Source organism: Anser brachyrhynchus (genome assembly GCF_964034855.1).
Source record: "Anser brachyrhynchus genome assembly, chromosome: 4".
NCBI classification, from domain to species: domain Eukaryota; kingdom Metazoa; phylum Chordata; class Aves; order Anseriformes; family Anatidae; genus Anser; species Anser brachyrhynchus.
The window spans coordinates 44,972,766-44,994,249 of record NC_137698.1 but is presented as its reverse complement, the minus strand read 5'-3'; the positions used below and the strand labels follow the sequence as shown (position 1 = coordinate 44,994,249).

The window sequence follows — 21,484 nt, the reverse complement described above, 5'->3', positions numbered from 1 at the left end:
CAGGCTGGTTTTTATTTAAAAATTAACAAAATAAAAAGGAAAAGCGGAGGGAACGCGCTGAGCCGTCGCGTGGTGGTGTGGCCCCAGGGGCTGCGGGCAGGGCTCCTGCCTGGGGAGCGCGGTGGTGCGGGGCGTGCTGGGGTGCGGAGCGGTGATGTGTCTTCTCCGGGGGATTTCAGGGGACGACAAGGTGCCGAAGATGTTGCGGGCAGGCCTGGCGCAGCTGTCGCTGAGCAGCATGAAGTCGGCAGGTGCATGCATAGGCCGCCCCGTCCTGCTCAGCGCCGCGGAGGGGAGGCAGGAGGTGAGCCCCGAGCTGCTCGGCCGCGGTCCTTCCCAACAGGCAGCCCTGTATCCCCGCTGGTCAGCTCGGACCTCGATCCACCAAGCGTGTAGAAACACGACCAACGTGCTCTTCCACATCTCTTACGGTGTAGTGCCACGTTTCCTCGCAGTACTGGCAAAAACCCACGCTGCTTATCCTGGCAAGTAGGTTAGAAGTTGTCTATGCGAAGGTATGTGTTACTTACACCAACACATACATCTTTATTGTGAAAAATGAGCATAGACCTTCCTCGTTTTTCATCGGTTTGTACCATTTTCTAGCCTGTACAACGTATGCTTTTGTGTCATCTGCAGGATGGCTGTAAAGTTCGCGTGGAATTTTTGTGTGTCCTTTATAGGCAGAATACAATCGCTTCCCTTTAGAAAGCTATCTTCAGAAAAATAATTAGAAAAGTGCTTACTAGTATCTTATTTCTCCGTGGAACCACATTGCAGCCTAATCCTCGTCCTTCCTCAGCCCATGTTTTTGTTAACAAAACATCGCTTACTTTAACTGGAGGACAGAAAACTGGGGGGAAATGTCTCTTAATTGACGGCTGTTTGCTTTGAAACCCTTCTTAGGTCTGCACTGCTTGGCCCACCACAGGCTTTCCAGGCGGCAAGGTTGGACTGAGTGAAACCACGCAGAAGAGCCTGAAAGTAAATCTGGGTGATGCTGTCACCGTGCAGCCTGTGACCGGGGCAGTTATCCAGGCAGAAGAGGTTGATGTGAAGTTGAGGTATGGAACTTGTCACGGCCCACTGATGTACCTACCGTGAGGTATCTGCTTTGCACTGCGGTCTTAAAAGACACCACTTTTCTCTCTTGCTTTGATGGAATTAGTATGCATACAAAGTCAAATATGCCTTAATCCTTCAATCATCTGTGCTGAAGTTTAAAAACTGGGGGCTGATACCTCCTCTGTGGGCTGAAGAGTGGCTCAGCTGCTGTACAAAATCTCAGCTGAGCGGTAGAGATATTGTGAGGCTGTAATGCCACCAAGACCACTAGTCTCAAGAGGTTCTTCATTTTATGTTAAATTAACTAATAGTGATGTTAGCCTAGCACCTCCTGAAGTAGAGATCAGGCTTCTGGCAGGTGTGTATAACTGTGTGATCAAGGTAGATTCTTTATACTTGTAAGTCACTTGTAAAGGATGAGGATGATGCCAGGTTAGAAAGGACCAGAAGGAACCTGTGTTGTGGCTGTCGTCATTAGGAAGTGCGCTGCTAACTGCTATCTGAAAAGCTCGTGACGACAAGTCCTGTCACAGTTAAGACAATTTACTGGCTGACAGGTTGGGGAGAGCCCTCAAAATGTCACCACTGTATGTATGTGGTTTCTGTTTACTGGAATGTTTTTTCGGATTGGAAACTCTCACAAATGTTTCTTGTTCTTTTTTTTTTTTTTCCCTTGAAATTTATCAATGATAGGGAGCAGAAGGTGCAAATTAAAGCTGTCTTGAAATCACAAAGGCTCTGAAAAATCAGCGGTTTATTAATCTTCTGAGTGACTTCTCATCTTTGTCATTCTCATAACATTCCACATATCAGCGTTTTGGTCAATGCAGAATTTGGTTATAGTTACTTCCTAACTAAAATTATTTTACAATTACTTTTGAAAGTTACTAACACCTCTAATTTCTATAAGTTAACTTCCCTTCCTTTTCAAACCTCCGTTGTTGAATGTGACTGTCCATTTTAAAGGGGAGATGCTGTCTTCCAGTAGGTTGATTCAGAAATGTTGGTGAGGCAGCCTTGCTTTCATTGGTAATATAACCAGCCTATCTTAAATTACGCTTTTACTGGTTAACGTGGCTGCAGATTGTATACTAACTCCCTGTAATCAGCATGCTTTACCTTCCATGCCTCCCTTCTCACCGGAAAACGAAAACAATGTTGTAATTACAGCTTTTTGTTATGGCTAATTTAGTCCTAGAGGAAGTTTGATTATTATTACTTAGCGGTTGAAAATACTTGGGTCATTTAAAAAAAAAAAAACTAAAATAATAGCTGTGTTAAATTAAATAATAATACTAATCTAGATATATGTTGCCATGTTAATATGCAAGGCAGCCCTTCTTTAAAGCTGTGACTTTTACTGAAATACATGAGCTGGCAGCGTGCCTTGGGGTGCATCTGGCTCAGTGCTGCCAGCGGGGCGAGGTGAGGGATTGTCCCGCTCTGCTCTGTGCAGCCTCACCTCGAGCACTGTGTGTGGTTTTGGGTACCACAATATAAGAAGGACATAAAACTATTAGAGAGTGCCCAAAGGAGGGCTACAAAGCTGGTGAAGGGTCTGGAGGGGAAGATGTGTGAGGAGCAGCTGAGGTCCCTTGGTTTGTTCAGCCCAGAGCAGAGCAGGCTGAGGGGAGGCCTCATGGCGGCCTGCAGCTCCCTCACGAGGGGAGCGGAGGGGCAGGCGCTGAGCTCTGCTCTCTGGGGACAGCGACAGGACCCGAGGGAACGGCATGGGGCTGGGACAGGGGAGGGTCAGGCTGGGTGTCAGGGAAAGGTTCTGCACCCAGAGGGTGGTCGGGCACTGGGACAGGCTCCCCAGGGACGTGGTCACAGCACCGAGCCTGCTGGAGTTCAAGAAGCGTTTGGACAACGTTCTCAGACAGAGGGTCTGGTTTTGGGGAGGTCTTGCGTGAAGCCAGGAGTTGGATTCAATGATTCTTGTGGGACCCTTCCAACTCAGGATGTTCTATGAATCTGTGATAAGCTAAGGATGAAATCAGAGGAATTATATGTAACTTCTGAAATATTTATGGTTAGGGTAATTTTTTTGGAAAGTGTTCCAAAACCAGAGTTTTCCTCTCAGGCAGGATTTTGTGTCAAGAGTCAGGCTCCTAGAGCTATTATACGTAGTATACCACCAGGTTAAAAGTCATATGAATGGCTTTTATTTTTCCGTGGTATAATCAAGGAGAGAAAACATTGAAACAGGAAATTGTCTGTTTTAAGCCTGCTAATTTACCTGAAGCTATTGTAGTAGATTATAGTGAACTAATTGTCCTAAGTTAACAGTAAATCAACAAACTTCCTATCAGATAAGAACGTTAATTATTAAAAGAATAAATGGAAATACCATTATTCCAGTGTTTCCTAATTTTCTAGACACTTTACAGGTGTAATTTATTCTCTGAAAATTACTATCTCTGGGGATTTGCTTGCATGCATAATTTAGCTCTATTTTCCAAGTCAATAATCAACCCCCAACCTCAGACCTTAACAATGTAATTGAGTGTGTGGTTATTTGCCAGGAATGGCTGTGATTTTACTGAGAGCTCTCTTGTAAATTAGCATAATATCCTGCTTTCCCTCAAATCATTAAAGTTGAGAAACTAATGTTTATTTCTAGGTTTAGAGCTCCCTCTTTTGATCATAAGTTTATTTGCAGCTGCTCTAAATGCCTTTGATGATGCTGTTCACCTCTCTGTGCAACACTTCATTACACGTATCAAAGAGCTTACAGAGGCTGGAGACTCCCATGTGCAGAATGGGTCTTGTGAAACCTTTTTCTTGTGAAAACAGAAGGGCTGATGTGTGAGGTGCTTACAGGTTGGCTGACTGGGATAAATGCTAATGAATTATAACGATGGTTTAATGGCTTTAATAAAAGGTAAAGCTTCCGATGAAACAGGATAAAGATTGTATGGACAAACTGTCATGAAAAAGTGATTGTACGACCACATGTGATGTTGCAGCGTATGTGAGGTGCAGGGCGAGTTAATGACATCTGTGCTCTTAGTGAGTCATGTATGTGATGTAAAATGTGTCAATATAAACACTAGTGAAAGCAATTCATATGAGACAGCTTTTACTTTTCATTTGCTTTGGATTAAGAGTACATGTGCTCAGCCATGTGTTAAATCCCAGCGATGAGACTGTTTCAGAAAATGCTGTGCGCCTGGCCAGGGCTGGCTCGGGAAGGGGCTTAAGATCTCCTGAGTCACTTAGTCTTCATTAAATAGAAGACTAGAAAATGCATTGTGGAGAAAACTTGTGTAGTACTGACAGTGGATGTGCAGTGTTTAAAAGACATGCACAGTATTGCAAATGTTCAAGGTGCCAGTTTAATCAGTAGATGATACGTATGTGTGTTTGCAGGGGTGAAAGAGACCTTTCTGATCTGTAAACGTAGCAGTGGCCATTCTGTGTGCTGAGATGAGAAACGTATAGTCTGTATTAGTAAATATAACTAACTGTATTGATTATTACAGCATTTTGTATGGGGAAAAAATGAAACAAGTTAAATATGTGTGCTTCTTTTTTAGCTGTGTGACTATGATATGAGCCAAAGACTGTAAATAGTATCATGAAAAGTAGGTGGTATTTATCATCAGGTGCCTCAGTGATATTGACTCTTGTTTTGTTTTTGCAGTAGTTATTGTTTTTTTGGTTTTTTTTCCTTTTTCTTCCAATCACAGGGACAAAGATGCCTGTATTAAAGCTGAGGAAATGTCTGTCTGCCTGCTGAGAAACCTAGGTATAAATTTTTTTGCATTTTGTTTGACTGTTTAAATTTGTAGTGGAAGGTCAGGTTTTGTCTGCTCACACTTCTCTCTGGGATCTGTTGTCTTTTGGCCAAATCATTTTACTATGCTATAAATATCTAACTTGCCTTAATCCTGTTTGTTTGTTCATTGTACCTATTGCTGTTTCCAGTTAGTTGTTTAGCTATTGTTGTTGGCATTCTGGCTGATACTGTGGTGCACTCCAGAATTCACTTGTTTTGTGAAGAACAAGAGTACAATGTTATGCATTAAAAACAAGATAAAGCATCAGTATTAGCACGAAATCCCATACTCTGAATATTTTCTACATTGGTAGTAAATAACCAAAATTTCTCTTCGTTGTGTGGTAGATATGTGTAAGGAAAAAAAATAAAACTAGGTAAGTTTTATTTCACGGTATTGTTACTGAGAGGTGTAGTTTTTGTCCTCAGTGGTAATCTTCTGGTTTAGGAATTAATAACATTGTTGACAAGCTAAGAAACAGTAAACATGAACTGGATTCCAAATTCATGAGTTTGGCTGAAAATAATACATCTTGTGTACATTTTTGCTTTTGGCGTGGTTTTTTTTTTTGTGCCTGTAGGTTGCATTTAGTAGATCCAATTTCCAAATCTGTCTGTCAACACAAAGGCTAAAACCTCCCCCTTTTTAGGGCAAGACTCGGGCTAAACATGCAATATTGTGAACCTATGAGGCACACAGCAAATACAAAATTTTTACTTCTTGCAGCACTAATTCCCTAATCTCAGTTTATATGAAGGTCAAAAATACTCCAAGTAACGATGAGCTTAGTAGAGAGTTTATGTATGATGACAAATGTTTATCCAGTGCAGTCAGCTTGTGTATGGAAGGATCATTTAAATTACCTGAAATTACCTTTAAATTACCTAACCACCTTCTGTTAGGTTAATTTGTAGCACTCTTCAGGCTTACTTAGAAGAAAGCATTCTGATGTCTTAAAGTTCTTGCTGCCAAAATAGATGGAAATTTCTTTTTTTTCTTTATCCTAGATGGGAAAGTGGTTTTACCAGGAAACCTTCTGGCTTTCTCTTTCTATGGTAAACTTTGTAACATCGTGGTGATGAGAGTGAAAGGAACTGATGGCACAGAGCTGACCGCCCCGGCCACCTCCAGCGAAACGCAGGAGCCAGACCTGGAGAAATCTGACCTGGAGGCGAGCGCGCTAGATTTGTCCTTGCAGCTCAGCGGGCTGGACCTGGACGATAACCCCGAGGCCGCGTCCGTGAGCACACCGAGCAGGCGGATGGACCCAGCCTCACCAGTTCCCCCCAGCTCTGCCGTGGCATCCGGCGGGCACGGCCCTGCTGAGGGAGCCCTGACTGGCAGCCCGGGGGTCGGTGCAGACCTGCCCCATGGCTCACAGCCGGCTGGGACGGGAGGCAGGGAGGGACTCCTGCCGCCTGGCAAGGCGGGAGCAGCAAGCAGCACAGACAGTTTTTATTACATTTCTTCGAGAACTAGAATCCAGTTTGTTGAAACCAGGACCGGCGTAGCAGACGACGGTGACTGTGAATCCCGAGTTACCTATGATATGATAGGAGGTTTAAACAGCCAGCTCAAAACTATTAGAGAAACAGTTGAACTGCCCGTGAAGCAAGCCGAACTGTTCAAGAGTTACGGTATGATGCCTACGAGTTGGCTTCCTTCATTTGATCCTTTTTTTTTCTTTAACATGACTTCTTTTTTAACCAAGTTACTCTTCCAGAAATATGCCCTGGATTTTATGTAACACTAATTCAGTACACTCGCGTGTCCAAACAATGTCAAACTTTTTTATTGTTTAAACTGTATGGATGTAATGGAGACGTAATTATTAGCTTTGTGAAAAATAATTCAGTAGGAAAGAAATATGTATCTCCAGGAAAACTCAGGTATGCATAAGCAGAATTTATAGCAAACAGCAAAGAGTTTTGTACTTGGACGTTTGAAAGGTACATATGTTTCTTGTGGCTTCCTAAGACCTTTTTTTTTTTTTGGCAGAGTTAACTAATGACGTATTTTTAAAGTTGATAAAAATTAGGACAGATTAATTCTTCTGCTGTCTTTATCCCTGTCTGTTGTAGGGTTCCTGTAAAATATTAAGGAAGTATTCGAGTCTGTTAACCCAAACTGCTCGCTGAGTTTAGTATGGAATTACAGGGTTGAAAAATTAATATGAGTACTGCTGCCATATTTTAAATTATATCTAACATATATATGAACTGAGAGGACTTTTGTGACAAAGATAAAACTGTACTGTGTATTTATTACAAAAGGATATGCACATAAAGCAGGCACGTCTGCTCACTGTACTTGTCTCGGTGTGCATTGCTGTGAGACAGGGCTCTTGCCTATAAATATTTCTTTCATATCGTGGCTTTGAGGCTTTTTATTTCTCTGCCTTCCCTCTTCCCACACACACCTGTTACAGAGGAGGTGAGTGCAGTGACCACGGAGGCGATGTCCATGAGTCACGAGTGGTTCTTTCAGTGTGCGTGGTGTGGGCATGGCCCGGGGGTGTCAGTGGGGTGGTGCGAGGAGATTTCAGCCCCGCGTCGTCCAGCTCCGTGCTCTGACCTCCAGCCTCCGCACCACCACGTGTTTCTGTGCTGGCAGAAGCCTTGCTTCAGCATCAGCATTCTTCACCCTTTGTCCTAAAGGGGCTTGATCAGATTCTCTGCTAATTACATGAGAGAAGATGATGCTTCCCTGCCAGCTAAGCTTTTGGTAGCCATCCAAGTGCCGTGAGCCCTTGCCTGCCCGAGGGTGAGGTAGCGAGGATGTCGCTGGAGGCAAGACCTTTGGTTCGGCAGCTCCATTTCTTGCCAGCACCAGAAACGCCACACGAGGGAGCAGCACATGCTGTAATGGACTGTTAGGAAGTAACCTGTCTGTACAGACACTTTATTGCTAGCCTCTATCCATTAGCAGATACTGTTGTCCTTTCAAGTAAAGCAGTTCTTAAGATTCAGGCTTCCTGTCCTCACCAGGTGACCTACCCCTGTCACCGCTGTCGTGTAACCTCTCCTGCAAGCATCATTCGATTGCAGCACCCAGCTGATGTTTCTTCTCTGGTCATGCTTCAGCACTGCCTTCCGTGGCAGGGTCAATGCTTTGTCCAAAGTGTGTCTCTTCTTTTTGCTTTTTAATTTTTCGCTTTCTGCTTTTGGCTTTGTGCCCTTTTAATTTGCCTCTGCTGGTTTGAAATGCTTTTTCCAGCTGTTGGCCTGGGATCATAATCTTACTTTTCTGCAGTTATCTGTAGTTTCTGTCCAGTTGTAACAATATCCAGGAATGCCTGGTTCTTCCATTGTCCTTTAAGTTCTGTGCATGAATGTTTCTGTCTGTTTTGGCTCTCAACGTTTGCTTGTAAAGAGGCAAATTCATCCTTTTAATGATCGGATGTGTATTTTTCATCTTTTTTCAAAGTATTTAAGGTGTAGCTAGGTACTTCAATCAAGCCTCACAGTATTTCTGAAACTTTTGGACTGTTGAAAAAAGTGGTTTTCTGTTGGAAATTTTTAATAATGACACTGTAACAGTCACAAGTAACTTTATTAAGTACATTCATGAATATTAGGTGGTTAGTTCAATAATTTTTCAGGAAAAAAAAAGCACAAAACGTGGGGAAAATGATCATATTAAAACTGAAAAAATAAAACAGTTTAAATTGTTGCACTTTAAACAAAATCATTTGGACTTCAGAAGTATAAAACCTAGATGTGTGTCCCATCTAAGTGCCACAAATGTTTTGTGCAGAGGGCTGTTCCCCCTGAAGGCATACCATTTAATCACAATGGTAAGAATAATGTTGGCTAGAGAAGTTAATTCTGAGTTCAAGTTCTAATCAGTAATAACTACAGGGCAGTGTAATGTGCAAATGGAGCTTGTTCAGTCAGGCATTTATCACAAGTAACTTTCTTCTCTGTTTGTGTGCATGTGCTTGTTCAAAGGAATCCCTCCTCCTAGAGGAGTGCTGTTGTATGGCCCTCCAGGTACCGGGAAGACGATGATTGCCAAAGCCATTGCAAATGAGGTTGGAGCTCATGTAACCGTTATTAACGGTCCTGAAATAATAAGCAAGTAAGTCCACCCAATTTATTTTCATTAATTCTACAAATATATTAGCCCTAAATCTGTACTGGCATCTACCCGTTGGCGATCCATCATCCTCTCTGTAGAACTGGCTCTGGGCTATCTGTCCAAGAGTCAAAAACAAACGGGAAAAAGGGTTCTCTCAAGTAGAGGTTGTGTTTGTTTTTGCAATCAAAGAGTTTCATTGGATTTGGCTTAGAAATTTGGGTAACGCATGGACTAAACTAAAAAGAGGGCTAAAACTGCATTCACAGTTACGTGTTATTTCTGCAACCAGAGGAGTGACTTGTTAAAGAGTATTCGAAATTCAATTTTGCTGATGACTCCAGCAAAGTATTTTTTTTGTTTCTTTAAAAATACAGATGCAGAATAAGAAGATACAAGATTTTTCCTTAACTTTTTTGCTACCTGGAAATTAGTTGTATCTTTGCCTGAGCCCAGTTGTACCTTCATTTTTGTCCTTGCGGAAATGAAGGTTCTTGTAGATTTGCATGTGCTTCATAAGTGTGCTGAAGACTTTGAAAGGGTGTGCTGTGGCTTTTTGGAACAGACAAGAGCAGTAATTTTCCAAGTTGCCTGGAAAATACCAATTAAAAAAAAAAAGTTTCTTATTAAAATGTTTTAATTATTGTAGGTTTTATGGAGAATCTGAATCAAGATTACGTCAGATATTTGCCGAAGCTTCTCTACGGTATGTTCTTTTCACTAATTGTATTCAAGCTGACTTATTTGCGGTGCTGGTTCCAGCGTTCATGTTAACGTTGATGTTTTTTAAAAGAAAAACATTTGCAAGAATCTTTGAATTGTAATTTTTTCCTGCAGTGGTTTTTAAAAGGAAATAAATGTATTTATATAGTATTTAACTGAAAGGAAAGCAGTGAAATTCTAGTATGCCTGTTAAATGCTTTTGGACACTGCCCTGGTTCAGGGACTGTTACAGATGGTGCCGGATTGCTCGGTCTGTATCATTAGTGCATTGTACACTTATTTCGGCAGATGGAAGCACAAGCCAGAGTTTCACCCAGATCCAAATTTTTCTGTCTAGTTTTATTTTTGGAGAGCAGAGCAGTGCCGAGCTGAGACACGGTAGCTGGCTCTAAATGAGCTAGTGTTGGTCCTGGGTATAGCGTGCCTCTGACTTAGGGTGGCGTTCTGCCCAAAATTATTAGACCTGATCAAGGCAGACTTCAGACTTCCAGGTGGTGGTTGTTCACAATACATTAGTAGAATGCTATCACATCCTGTAGTTGTGGAGATGGCAAACAAAATGCTGACTTTTTACTTACGAAAACAGTATTTTTAGTGTTGAGTCTTTGGGAGAGAGGCATAGAAATGCAGGCTGGTCAGTGTTAAGGTGTTGTCTAATTTCTTACTGTAGTTATCTCTTAGAGTAGTGCCACGTTCAAGGCTGAAACTTTCAGTTGCCTAAGGGAGTGGAGTGCTTGTTAATTTTCATTGGGCCTGGGTGTTTTCCTTAAACTGCTTTGCATGTCTCGGTCTTGATGTTTTAAGGCCTCGTGAGCTACTGAAGTTTTTGTTTGTTTGTTTTGTTTTTCCCAGTCGCCCCTCCATTATATTTATAGATGAGTTGGATGCACTCTGTCCAAAGAGAGAAGGGGCTCAGAATGAAGTTGAAAAGAGAGTTGTTGCTTCCTTGCTGACATTAATGGATGGCATTGGCTCGGTAAGTAGACTTACTGAGACAATTAATGCATATGGGGACTAACTGAGCAAAATAATTTTGCTTCTATACTGCAGCCAATTTTAGATGCATCATCTAGGGAAAAGAAAATAGCCTTAGGTGAAACTTTATATAGTAATCTAATGGTTTTTGGATGCTATGCATAGGAAGGGAATGTTGCCTGATAACTGTGAAATTAAAAAAAAAGAAGTGAATTTTCCATTCACTGCCTTTCATTTGCCTTCTCCAACTTCTGTAGTTTTAGAGATAAAACTGAAATTTTAGTGATAGCCTACCATTGAACTAAGCCAGAGACTTTCATTGCTCTGAAATCAGAGAAGTCAAGACACTTCTGATGATAGGCAGTCTGCATTACTGAAGGAAACGATGATTTTACGATTGCCATAGTGAAATCTAGGATATAAACAAAAGCCTACTGAAGAAACAATAGATTTAATTGACATTTGTGCGTTATGAATTAAGGCCATAAAGTTTGCCAATCTCTCATTTATTATTTTCTGATTATTAGCACGAAAGATTAAAGAACTCTGTCCACAGTGTGAAAAAGTGGTCTCTGCTGTTTATTTAATCTGCAAACTTCTTGCTGTTTTCCTGCATACTTGTTTTTGCTGACCAGTCTGGGATTGTTCAGTCAGAAGATATTTTCGGATGGCCAAGACTGGTGGGCATCCTCCACGGAGAAGTACTTCATTCTCAAAACCGGAATGGCTCTGCAAGCCACCTACCTGATTTTGCCTCACTTTAACAGTGAAAAAGCAGAGCTTGAGGAAATTGTTTAGGATTTTTGACCTTGCTTTTCCTGCTGAGCCTACAGGAGGTTTTACAACCTGCTGTCTCTGATGGTTTTTATACCTTAAATGATGTGCTTCCCAGCCTTGCTTGTTCAAGGCCTGTTGATACCCTTCTGATCTTGTGCCAGCACTGCCTTTTTGCTCAAACACTTAATCTGTTTTTCTTCAGTGCTTACTCTCCTGATACAGGAAAGCAAGTTCTTGGGAATTAGAGTGGGATACACTGGGATGAGGGGATCTTGGGGTAAAGTTTCTTTTGTGTTATTTGTATGTACATAAAACCTAAGGTAGTGCTACATTGTGGGCACAGGTTGGGTGGGATCACTTGTGGGGTGTATATTAGGAAATGTTTGCTTTGTTCCTTGAGACCTAGCATCAGGATTTAATGTGTGTAGTAGTTGTGAAAAGTAAGCAGGAAATATGCGTATAAGCTACATGACTATTAATTTAGTTTAATTATTTTGTGTTATTTGACGTGTTCAGGAGGGCAGCGAAGGGCAGCTTGTGGTACTTGGGGCCACCAATCGTCCCCATGCTCTGGATGCAGCGCTGCGCAGACCCGGCCGTTTTGATAAAGAAATAGAAATTGGGATTCCTAATGCCCAAGACCGTCTGGACATACTCCAAAAGCTTCTGAAGAAAGTTCCCCATTCGCTCACAGCTGCAGAGCTGATGCAACTGGCTGATAGCGCGCATGGCTACGTGGGTGCAGACTTAGCAGCCTTGTGCAAGGAAGCAGGTAAGGGGCTGTATATCTTATTCAGAATCTTACTTCATTGTTAGTCTTTTTCTTTTGTTTAAGAAAATAAAAATCCGCAGTCTAGTAATGGCTTTTAAAGGGATGAGACCTGATAATTTTTGTGTTGAAGGAAACATAGCCAAGCATAGAGCATGAAGAAAACCAGCTGCTCCTGGGCAGACCAAGAAAACACTTCTAAGTATTCATCAATTTTAAAAATAAATGTTAATAAGACTAGGGATTCCCATGTGTCATCCCTAGCACACCAGATAGCTAGCTGTGTCTCAGTTTACCAAACGTTTAGCGAGTTAACTGACTGACCCCTAAAAGTTTTTCTGCTTGTACTCCAGCCTCCCCCTTCTGTATGAAAATCCCAAGCGTCTCAGGCTGGACTGCTTGTCCTGCAGGTCCTGATCACCAGGATGCAGAAGCGATGAGCCTGCGTGGTTGCTTCTGTATTTTGTGTCATTTGTCTACAGACAAGGAACTTGTGAGCGGTGCCGTGGGACCCCGTGCACTGGGTGAGGTTGGGCAGCGGAGCTGGGGCGTGCAGCCCGAGCTGGGGGCTGGAAAGCCTCCCGTGGCCTCCGGTGCAGGCACAGCTCCGGAGAGTTGTCCACGCGTCACGCAGCAAGGGTTCGCTATGTTCCAGGCAACACTTAAACACGAGTTCACTTCTGTTTTCATTGGATGAAATACTAAAAGTGCGCTCTATCAATTCTTATATTTTGCTAGAATGCGTCGGCGCGGTTTAAGTGACCTTAAATCTGCCCATGAGCAGCTGCTTAAAGCAGTCTAGTCAAAATACGACTCTTCAGTTCTGCTTACGCATATTTGCTCCCTTGTAGTTGGCAAATATGTATTTGCTGTATGTGCTGGTTACTTTTATTTCCTTTGGCACCCAGACAGCTTCCTCTGGCAGTGGCACAATGCTCAGTTAATTCTTGCATCAGAATTAACTATTAAGCTGATGGAAGTTTTATTAGAGCTGATGGCACCTGGAACGGCAAGGCTTTTGCTTGCCAGTTTCCAGAATTTTTAAGGGATAGTTCTCAAATATGAATTTTTGGCCTTTTGTATGGATCAAGAGGAAAAAAATTGTATGGACTGAGAGCATTATTTTTATAGCATTCTTCTGCTGCTTAGGGTTGTGTTTTAAGCTCTGCTTTAAGATACCAAACATTCTTTTAAAAACAAATGTATACAAACAACAACAGAGCAGACCCCTTTTTGTTTTCCTACCTCTGTTTTTGGGAGTCTGTCAGTCCACCTGTGTCACAGTTCTGACATAGTAAACCCTTAGCTCATGTAATGTAAAATTTTGAGTGAAAATGTTGTGGCTTGAATTCCAAACACAATCCAGCCTAGGCGCTGCTCATGCATGCACACATTGATTTCATCTGGCTGCAAATAGGTGATATTTACCCACTTCATGAGGGCTTTTTAGACAATAAATTCTGAATGTTGTGTAAATTGAATGTTACGTGTTTTCTGAGCTGTGTGTAGATCCAAAAGCTCTGGCATCTAGTGGTGTCTGACTGCAGGACACGCTGTCATCTGGGAGCTTTGCATCCAAAGTCAGTGCTCGGAATGAGGTTCGTCGCCTTTTTATTAGTCTTCCTTGAAGCTGGAGTCTGTGCTGTTACATTTCCTTGTCATTTGCTAACTTGGAGTGACCTCTGCTGGGGAAAACACAGTCCAGCTGCTTTAATTCTTTGCAGCTGACATGTATTTTTTCCTTTTCAAAAAACTGCATAAGCATGATTTGGAAGCATTACGCACACTGAATTTAAATTGCTTTGTGGTTAAGGAATGTTCTTAGTAGGGTTTTTTCTTCGCCATTTAAGCTCTCGAAATCTATTTTTTTTTATATTAAATTTTCAACACCTTGTAAAATATTACTACTTTCACTGGAGTTAAACGTAGAAAAGACTAGCTTTTATGAAGCAATATTTCTCCTTAGCAGCGCAGGGTTATTCCATATGGCAAGTTTTCCAGTGTTTTGTCTAGTCTTGTTTGTTGTTGTGAGCAATGGGCTTCTATTGCTTCACTAACTGTGCCGTGGGCCAAGATGGCTTGCTGTCCAGGAATGTTCTCTGATATTCATCCTAAGTTTTCCTTGTTTACTTTTATCCCATTATTTCTATTTGCATCCTTGTATAACGCGTCCAGCCCCCCTCCGCAGTGTTTACACCCTTACGATATCTGTGGGCTGTTGTCATGTCCCCTACCTCCTCATTCATTACTTCGCCAAACTATAAATATTTAGCTCGTTTAATCTTTCCTCATAAATAAGTCCTTCCTGCCTTCTGAGAACTTCTGTTGATTTTCTCTGAACTCCCTCCAGTTTGTCAATAACCTTTTGGTAATGTGGTGCTCAGAATTGAACGTAATATTCGTGTATATTAAAATATAAAACCTGATATAAACATATAGTTAGGACTGCTGATGGGTGCTTCTGAGTAACCAAGATGTTTGATATTCAGGCAGTATCTGAGCTGGGTGCCTTCACAAGTTTTTCAAGTTAAATGTAAGTTTCACTCATGATGTGCGTGTAAGTACAGGTAAAACATGGAAATTAATTTGGAAGCATGAATTCTGAGCTCAGAAATACCCGTTCAGTTTTTAGCACAAGATTATCGTGCTTGCCAGTTGTATTGCAGCATTGGTCGTTGGGAGACTCTGGAGTCCCAGTTACCCCATTTGCATCTTTAGTTACTTTCTTTGTGGCTGGAACGCCTGAAAGTTTACAAGCTAAATATGTTTATATTCTTAATACAAAGTTTAGATAATTTTTAAAGGACTCATCCTTCCTTATCTTTATACTTCAACTCTGTTTTTTTTATACGCAATATTATATATATTGTGTATATACTGCTTATATAAACCAAGGCTGTAGAAATTAATATGACATGGTAAATGGAGTAATTGTAGGGCTACGGCAGCCAAAACTTTCACTTTGGCGTCACTAGTTAGGTTTCCGAAGATACTTCGTTATAAAAGCTTTTGTTTGTCTTCTATACAATTCTGAAGAACATGGATTAATGAAAAGTAAATAGCTCTTGTAGCGTTAACCATATTCCAACTGTTTTCTTGGCAGGACTTGTTTTTTCTTCCATGCAAGGAGTGCTTAGCGATACTTCTGGGGTCAGACAGGCCAGTTGTCTGTTCTGTTCAGCAGCTCAGTGCATTTTCATGGAAGTGATTAAGGAGTTTAAGGAGCTTTTAAAGTTCAGCTTGCACTGAACGCTTCTCAGCTCCTGCGTGTATGGTGCATACGGAACTGCAGTGCTGTCTATGCTGGAATGGGCAACGGGAGGAAAGGAGGTCAAGAAACCTGAGAATCAGTGCATTGTGCACTGGATTTTTCCAAACAGGTTACTGTGACCAGGCACCTGTGAAATACTGAAGTACAGATGGTCATAATCATCGGTTAAGCACTCACTGTTTTGATTATTTCAAGTATTTGTGGATTTTTCTTTCAATACCTTCTTTGCTGCTACAGAAGATAGTTTTAGCATTTTATAAAATGAAATGACAGAATTACATGAATGTATGAAAAAATTATGAAGAATTATGAAGCTTATGGTATCGTTGCAAGAGTTGACAACAGGGTGACAGGCATCAGCTCTGTCTGTATGTGTATCCCAGCCCGAGACGTTGCACAAGGTACATGTGTCTATCACATGTTAAGTAAGATACTGTTTGTTGGATTTACAAATAACTGAGCAGTTACAATCAGTCTGTCAAAGCTAAAAGCAAAAAAAGATATTTCTGACGTGGCAAGTGTCACTGGTTTTGATGAAAGACTTTTCAGAATTAACGTGCCTCATCTCTGTTCAAGGTTACATTATCTACAATGACTACCTTGGAGAAATTGTGATTTGTTGAGTTTCTCTACTGCCTGGCAATTTGCTTGTGGTTTCCACCATTAGCTGCACGTTGCTTCCTCCTGTAACCTTTCAGAAAGGTTAACAGCATAATATGGAAAACCTGCAAATCCCTTCTCAGGCGCTGGTCCATATCCTGTGGACATCAGCATGCGATGAGTTGACTCTTGAGGGCTTGAGTGCCCTCTGAGGGATTGACATGCACAGAATTCTTGCCAAGAAAAGGGCTTGCTTATGTGTGCAGCTGGGAGAGTCATGTTCTCAAGGCTGGAAGAGGTTTCCCGTGTCCTAAATTGGTTAGTAGGCTACCTTTTAGTGTGAACAGGTACATTCTGAATTGTTTTATCTCAAGCAGAGGCAGTGTTCAGGAGATAGACTCTGCCCTATCCTTGCATGTAATGTCAGCATTTGTATGCCCGTGAGATCTCATTGCTTCTGCTTTAATTAATTGGCCACACAGCCTTTTATTAATTCCCTAAAAAAATTATAATGGTTTTAATTCAACAACAAAGATAAGCACTCCACTTTTTTTCAAAAACATATGAAATGTTAATTATGTAGCAGGGACATGAATGGTATAAACTGTACTGAATGTTAGAAGATGCTTAGCAACAAAGGTTTCCAAATATAGCAATTTATTATAAACTTATCCTTCTATGGCTGCCTGTAGCATTTCAAGAGAGTGAATATAAATATAGCTTGATTTCTTCAAGAAGTGGGTTCAGTCATATTGTTTACAGAGAGAGGAAGTATTTGCTTTGTAACTCTTAGAATTTATCTTGAACATCCTTGTTCGCTACACATAATTTCAGTGTGCTGATATAAAACACTTGGACTGTGATAAGATAGCATCATGAGGAGAGGAAGAACAAATGTCTTTGTTTAAATTGTGGTTGCTCTTGCAATAACATCAGTTTGGTTCCAGTAAGGATGCTGCATTGCGACCAGTGTAACTTTCAGACTTCTGTGAAAGCAGCAGTCATCCTTCTGCTTTACCTCAAAGCTTTGGAAGTTGCCCGATTGCAATACAGGTAGAGGCATCACCTTGCTTCGCCTTCAGGTTTATAACACTTCACTGACATGAGCTGGCTGTTACCAAAATGTTACAGAAAGAAGAAATCGAGCTGCGTTTTTGACCAGTGTAAGTCAGCATTCCTGCTGAATTGGGGAAGCCATGCAGCTCACATGGACCTATGGCATAGTCTGCTGTCTTAAGGTCATGATGTTGAGTCCTCTTGTTTCGAGGTACTACTGTCCTAGATATTCACTTGGCCCTTTTATTGCCCCTGCATTCTGATAAGTAATATGGCTAGGATGAAAAGCCATTATGCTCTTTAATCTGTACCTCTGAATATTGGTTATATATAGCTACTAGATCTTTAAAAATAGAAGTCATTCAGTAGGGTGCTGTATTTGTACTTTTGCTGGCTCTGAGACACTTTTTGCTGCATCGTTTATGAACCAAAAAAAATGTCTCCAACCCACCCTGAAGACCTGTTCTTACACCTTAGCCCTCTGGCATTACAAAGAAAAAGGAATTGAAGGGCTCCTAGGTTTTTTGTTCTTCACTGTAATCGATGGGGAGGCAAATTCCCCTGAAATCCAGGACCATCTTTGTTAATCAATGGTGTTTTTCTGCAGTTTAGGTAAACGGGCCATCTGCAGGAAGCATGAGCTGCTTGGGCTAATGCGATTGAAGTGCGTCTCTGCACGCCCGGAGGCCCAGCCGCTGGCTGCCCCCTCTGTCTGACAAACTTTGCATTCACTCCATAGCTTCTTGGCCTCGTAAGGCAAAGCTGAGCCCTTCATTCAGCTCAGCATGGTCTCAGTGAAGTGGCCTGGTGTGAGGGAAGCACGAAGCTGTATCCTTTCTTTAAGCCTTGAAGTTCGTGGTTCAGCTTGAGCCTTTCCCAAGACAATTTGGGCAAGAGTTCTGCCGGGGGTGTGCAATAAATGTAAATATTTTTCTTGGATTATATTCCTAAGCGTAGGAATTTGGACCCAAGATGCTGTTGAAAATGAAGACTTTGATAAAGGCACTGGATGGCCAAGGCAATGGGATTGTTTGTTTTGCAGGGCATATTTGGGGTTGTTTTGAAATTAACTGGTCACAGTTTCAGATTATGAAGGGAAAGCACTGCCTGACATGCTATAGTTTATTCCTTTATGGAAAGTGACTGAAAACAGCATGTCTACTTTGTTTTTTGGAAGCGTGGAAAAAGCTTGAGATTGAGCTGTTGCAAACTACCTACTACTGCATTCTCTGACTGAATCCTGATTCTCATGGGCCATTCAAAATGATGTGGGGAAGGGCCTCTTGCTTTTTGGTATAAAGAAACATGGTTTTCATGGTTTTTCTTTAGAAAACATGGTTTTCTAAACTCAAGGGGATATTAATAATACTTACATTTTTGATAAGCCATCTCTTTGCATTCTTAGGAACAGGAGAGATTTTTGCAGAAGTGGCAGAACACTGGACTTTAAAATGCGAAAAACCCAGGCTGGGAAAACTGGGAAAAACCCAGGAGTGATATAGATGTAACACTGCAATAGATATTTAGACTGAAACGTTTGAGTTTTCTCACACCATGTTCCATCCCACTGATTTGCAGCGTAACAAGACCAAGACAGTCAATCCCCATCTTCAGCACTCGCGAGCTTTAAGCCAGACATGGCCAGCAGGAGCGCGTGGAGCCCAGGTGGGATGTGCCCACCTCGTTCCTGCCCCTGGGGTTTCTCATTGCTCACATACAACATTGTCTCTGTGAAGCAACTAGTATGCATCTTTTTTCCTTTCTACTTTTGTGTTGAGTCTGGTTTTAAATGTAACAGTGATGGTAGTAGATTTGGTCTCAAATACATTTTGACCCTGCCCGTACTAAAATCAGTGGGGGTTTGTTTTCATTGCAGTACATGGGGAGGGACCGAGCGGTTTGTCTCGCTCCATCTTCCTCGCACCTGGAAGGTGCCAACTGATCTGTTCGGAGTCGATGCTCATCGTCAGGTTGCAAAGGTGCAGGTTTTCTCAGTATCTGCGTCAAGAATGATGTTTCCCATAGCTGGTGCCAATTCAGGCAGAGAAAGAAGCATCCTGTGTTTCAAGCATGGCTATAGCTAGAGAATGTGTCTGTGTAAAAATGGTGCAGTAGCAGAAAAGGTCAAGGCTTTCTCACTCCCTCTCAGGCTCCCGATAAAATGGTTTCTAGGAATATATAATGGCAAACTTAGGGTTTGAGAGCAGTCTTAGTTCTTTTTGTAGTTAATAAAGTTCACAAAAGATTCTCTGGTAAAATGAACTCAAGTTGTAGGTCTCTGTTAGTCCTGCAGGAGTAAAACCGGCGACCAGTAGGTATCTGTGTTGAATGGATGCTGCTCTTGGGATGCAGAACTTGAATATTTTTAAGGGCAGCTTTCACTGGTTTCCCCACTCTAACTCCCAGCTGTATCCTGGCCTGAGAGTGATCCTAGTTACAACTGGACCAGCATTTAGGTGCTCTCTGTGGCGTCTTGCTGTTCAGGTGGGCGGGCAGGCCTTGTTTTCCTTCTTGCACACGTGGGTCTCACCTTAGCTTAGGTGCGCTGCACGTGAGAGCGGGCTACAAACACGGGCAGTCTGGGATTCGTTACTTCCCTGCGCTGTCATTCCCTTAGGATAAATGATGTGTGCGTATCTGATCTGTGAATAAACTGTTTCCTGTATGAAAGGAGTTTTGAAAATATAGTTCCTCCTTCCTTCCTTTCCCTCCCCTGCTGCACCTCCCAGCGACTTGCAGGCAGCTCCACAGACATGTTCCAGCAAACGCCGGAGCTCCTCACAAAGGGCTATAAATCGCGTACGCAATCCCTACAGTAGATCAGTGCTCAGGTTAGCTGAGGGAATTTGCAATGTTATGGTTACAAGGGATTTAAGGGCATTATCTTTCCTGTGCAAACAGTATATGAAGTTCTTTGGGGATTTTACCATACAGCGCTGGCAGCTGAAGACAAATTGCAGTATGTGATTACAAGAGAGCGAAAAAAAAAAAGCTCAGGGTTTCTGCTCTCTGAAAAATTTCTACATGGGCATGCATTTTTATGTAGAGAATAAAATCACAAGAAATAAGTTTTAAAAACATATTTATAGTAGCCTTATCTTCAGGTATTTTTTTGTTCCTCAATAAATTTATTGCTGTGTTTGAAACAAACAAAATAAAACAATCACCAAACAAAAGAAAACATTCCTAAATTATAGAAGTTTCTTAGGATGCAAATGGCAGAACACACCTCAGCTACCCATGGTGAGTGGTGGTTCCTGCAACAAGATACGTGTGGTTTTTTTCTTGTAATTGACCATCCGATATCATAGTAAAGGACTATAAACTCCATTTATTTATGAGGTTACATGTTCAAGAATACATGCGATTTGTCGTCAGTGATACATGAAGTTCTGTAAAAGATTTCCTAGCATAATTTGTCAAATAATAAAGGAGAAGAGATCCTTATCTTAAAATTATCAAGCACTGGAATAACTTTTGTATCCATTGCTTGTGAAGTCAGGTATACCCCTGTTAGGGTTTCTAAAGTTCAGATTCTAAGTTATATGAATCGTTCATTTCTATGCATAAAACTGTTAAATTTTGAAGTACGGTGTCTAAAGGCCTAGAAGTAGAGGAAGATGCCCCATGCAGTGCCGTTAGGGAGCTGAAATCTCTCTTGTTTGCTGTTGAGCATTCCTCTTACAGCCAGGCAGGAGAGCACGGTGGTGGATCTGAAAGCTGTCACAGCAAGGAATGGTATGTGTCTCCAGGGCTTGGCCAGAGTAATTTGGGAGGGAAATGCTGGATTAGCAGGGAAAGAAGAAACATTTCCTCTTGTAAACAAGGTTGCATGAAAATTACCATTTTTGTGAAGCCGCTTACAAATGCTGGTGTTATGCCTCTGGTAGAGTAAGTCCAGGCAAGACGGGTTTGTGGAAGAAGTGGCTGATGGGCAGTGAAAGAAGCGTGATTAATGATTTTGTTTGGTTTGGTTGATTTCCTCGTGTGTTGTGTTATTTGGTTTAGAAACCTAAAGTATGAATGTTCATTGTCTTGGGTGGATGCTTTCTATTATTTACAGTAGGGTGTAATTATACACAGACTGACAAATGCAGCAGCGTGGTGGAGTCTATTTTTAGACCCAGGCATTTGCGATTATGATCTAATGTGCCAACACTTAGCCAAGCTATGAGCAGGAAAATCTTGCAGGGGAACAATGCTATCTACCTCACACTCAGCCCGGTACCAAAGGAGGACCAGCTGTACCAGGACAAGGCGTTCTGCTGGTCTTTTCCCCTTCTGTCCACTTAATTTCCTCTGTTCTAGACAGGCAGGATGAGTTAGTGAGGTAGGGCGCACAGTTGCCGGACTAGAACAGATTGTTTATTTTCCATTGCTGGTAATCAT

The 21,484-nt window shown here is 41.8% G+C and overlaps 1 protein-coding gene across 1 annotated transcript in view; it reads left to right on the top strand.

Moving 5' to 3' along the window:
* Positions 1-21,484, top strand: part of AFG2A (AFG2 AAA ATPase homolog A) — a 192,347-nt gene that overhangs the window by 214 nt on the left and 170,649 nt on the right. Inside the window, exons 2-8 of the mRNA XM_080590539.1 lie at positions 907-1,064; positions 4,758-4,816; positions 5,855-6,484; positions 8,798-8,927; positions 9,574-9,630; positions 10,500-10,623; positions 11,916-12,171. Coding sequence (XP_080446665.1) covers positions 907-1,064; positions 4,758-4,816; positions 5,855-6,484; positions 8,798-8,927; positions 9,574-9,630; positions 10,500-10,623; positions 11,916-12,171 — 1,414 coding nt within the window. The remainder of the gene's footprint in view (positions 1-906; positions 1,065-4,757; positions 4,817-5,854; positions 6,485-8,797; positions 8,928-9,573; positions 9,631-10,499; positions 10,624-11,915; positions 12,172-21,484) is intronic.